The 3,337-nt window shown below is 32.0% G+C and overlaps 1 protein-coding gene across 2 annotated transcripts in view; it reads left to right on the plus strand.

Annotated features, from left to right (window-relative positions):
• Positions 1–3,331, plus strand: part of LOC106476019 (cardioacceleratory peptide receptor-like) — a 13,998-nt gene extending 10,667 nt beyond the window's left edge. For both annotated transcript variants that reach the window (XM_022380003.1, XM_022380002.1), the window contains exons 6-7: positions 282–462; positions 1,817–3,331. In XM_022380003.1, the coding sequence (XP_022235711.1) occupies positions 282–462; positions 1,817–2,099 (464 nt within the window). In that variant the 3' untranslated portion in view covers positions 2,100–3,331. The remainder of the gene's footprint in view (positions 1–281; positions 463–1,816) is intronic.
• Positions 3,332–3,337: the final 6 nt, after the last annotated feature.

The following is a 3,337-nucleotide window of genomic DNA, read 5'->3' on the forward strand; positions in this document are numbered from 1 at the left end:
CTAATAACATTATTAACACATAATTCTTTATCTTTCTATCTATCTAATAACATTATTAACACATAAATAGAGAGAAGATCAATCAGATAGAATAATGTACGGAGAGACAGAAAGAGTAAACTAAGTTCAACAGTCAGAATACTGTATGGAAAGTTACACAGAAAAAGACTAACAATAAGATGTACAGAGAATTTGAAATATGATATTCTTGATAGATTTTAGAAGAAACAAAAAGAGAGAATTGATGTGTCTTTTTACACTTCTTTCTTGTTAAATTTCAGTGTTCATCTTGTGCTGGAGTCCATACTTTATCTATGACCTTCTCCAGGTTTTTGGATACTTCCCACTTAATCAAACTAACATTGCTGTCTCTACTTTCATCCAAAGCCTGGCTCCTCTAAACAGTGCTGCTAACCCTTTTATTTACTATATTTTTTCTACTCATCTATGCAGAACCCTTAGGTAAAAAAGTATACTTAACTATATCTATATTATTTTTATAGATAGTAATATATATATAATGGTTCCAATAAAATGTTCAGTTCATAATATATTTAAAGAGTTTAATTGCCAAATCTTAATTGAACATAATTTATAATAACTTACAATGATTAGAACACGCTGACTCATCAATTGGATATGCTCGCTCTTGTCGACATTTTCGGCCGTAATTCCAAGAATATTTCAAAAGATCATAATATTTAGGTTATTTTTAAATCCATGTAATAAGCTAACAATGCGAAATAATCTTCCTAGTTAAACATACAAATAATAGATAAATACATAATATATATATTAAGCATTTAACCAATAATGTTAATGTTCGCTACAACCATACGGAACTATGAACATTTTAAGTAGGTGTTATAGAGACCTGAAATAGGCGTTAGAGTGCTGTAAAAACAACGCATTTTAATTATATTAAAAACTCATAACACAGAATGATCAGCAGACGACGCAAGATTTAGGCTGTTGAACAATAGCCTAACCCTTGTCGTTAGTTTGTTTACATACACACTCACACAGATCTATAGGTATAATTGTTTTTATTATTCTATCTTATTCGATATTATTATTTTTCTTTGGCTTGCTTTATAATCTTGTTTTGGATCAATTATTCAGAACAAGCTTTAAGATAATTGGAATAAAAGGCTTAAAGCTATTAGGCTACTTCTTGTTTCTGGTTGCAGTTTGTATCTGATAACATGTAAAGAGCTTGTTCAACTAAAATAGGGTTAACGAAATGTTAATATCATAGTATTATGTATTCAAAAATAAATATATAAGTAATTTTGTTAATAATGAGGATAATAGTAATAGTTACATACCTTTATATATATACATATATTCATGATGTTAGAAAAACACGTAGGTTCAAGAAGTCTTGATAGAAATGAATAAAAACCCTATAACCAGTTTGTCCCAGAAGAAGAAGAAAGCCCCCCCCCCCAGTGGCACAGCGGTATGACTGCGGTCCTACATCGCTAAAATCCGGATTTCGATACTCCTGGTGGGCAGAGCACAGATAGCCCATTGTGCAGCTTAATTACAAATAAATACAGAATAAAGGCCCATCTTTCGAAAGCGCTCGGGTTATAGGGTTTTTTATTCATTTAAATATATGTTGTTAACGATGGTTATAATAATTTACAAGCAACATCAAAGTTAATTTTAATCCATTGATGTGACAGTTATTATTATTATTACCATCGTTCGTTGACAACATATATTTAAATGAATAAAAACCCTATAACCCGAGCGTTTTTTATTTTTTTTATAAGCTTCTACTTTCAAATTATAAACCTTTTTTTTTCAGCAACTTTTCTTGTTGTCAATGGTTTTCTCGACATAGTCGTGCCTGCTGCTCGAAGGCGAAACGGCCTGTAGAATCTGAAAGTCGAACGTCACACTACACAACCGTAAGCGAAATGTTTCTGAGGTCATCCAGATTATCAACCACTTGTCAGGAGGTACCTCTGGAAACGCAACCTTCTGTGTCAGATGCTACAACACAATTTTCAAAGAAAGTCAACAACGAAAAAAAACGAGAAGCGCCTTCGGAAACCCTCGAAGCTTCATCTGAGAAAATGCATCTGTGAATTATTAAAAAAAAATTAACGACATTAAATGTTACGGTTTTCTGTTGGTATGAACAGAAGAATCCTTAGACGAGATCTTCTTTTCATCTGGTATGAAATATTTTGAAACATACGTCATTAGGTACTAGTTGATAGGTTCTGTAGCTTGTTAGCGGAACTTGACATGGTAGAAAGTTCCAGTAAACTAGGGTTACAGATATCGAAATCCTGATCATTTTGGCTTTGCAAGTTCCACTTTTTCCACGGCGCTGTCATACGGATTCCATAAGTGAACACAACATGTCTTAGTATGTAAGCTTATGTATCGTTAAATGGCTTATTAGTCCTGTGAGTTGGAAGTTTAAACGTGTAACGCGTTAAATAACGTTTTCTTAGAGTCGAATTGAAACGATAACTTTCTAGTAATTATCATAATCAAATTAAGCATTATTTATATTTTTTTACGTATTCTAGATATCGGTAAGTAGTCAACAATTATGTTTTTCGAGTAGTGAACATGTTATACGCTTGTTTCACGAAGACTATCCGCGCTAGCTGTCCGTAATTTAGCAGTGATAGACTAGAAGGAAGGCAACTACTCTTTTGTCAACCAATAGTGGGGTTGACCGTCACTTATAACGCCCCCGCGGCTGAACAGGCATGTTTGGTGGTACGGTGATTCGAACCCTTAGATTGCGAGTTGAGCGCGTAAACGTGATGTTAAATGTAATAAAACGTTTCTGAATATAGGTCAAAATTAACAATGTTGCAAAACGATATTTGATTTATAAGAAGTAACTTTGTAATGTGAGAAAAATATTACTGAAAGATATGGATGTAGAATATTAGGGATACACGCGATCATATTGTTGTTATACATGGTAACATCGTTATAATATGTAATTATAGTGTTGTTATGTATGGTAACATCGTTATAATATGTAATTATAGTGTTGTTATGTATGGTAACATCGTTATAATATGTAATTGTAGTGTTGTTATGCATGGTAACATCGTTATAATATGTAATTATAGTGTTGTTATGCATGGTAACATCGTTATAATATGTAGTTATAGTGTTGTTATGCATGGTAACATCGTTATAATATGTAGTTATAGTGTTATTATACATGGTAACATCGTTATAATATGTAGTTATATTGTTGTTATACATGGTAACATCGTTATAATATGTAGTTATAGTGTTGTTATGCATGGTAACATCGTTATAATATGCAATTATAGTGTTATTATACATG

This window comes from Limulus polyphemus, unplaced genomic scaffold, assembly GCF_000517525.1.
Source record: "Limulus polyphemus unplaced genomic scaffold, Limulus_polyphemus-2.1.2 Scaffold9647, whole genome shotgun sequence".
In the NCBI taxonomy this organism is placed as follows: domain Eukaryota; kingdom Metazoa; phylum Arthropoda; class Merostomata; order Xiphosura; family Limulidae; genus Limulus; species Limulus polyphemus.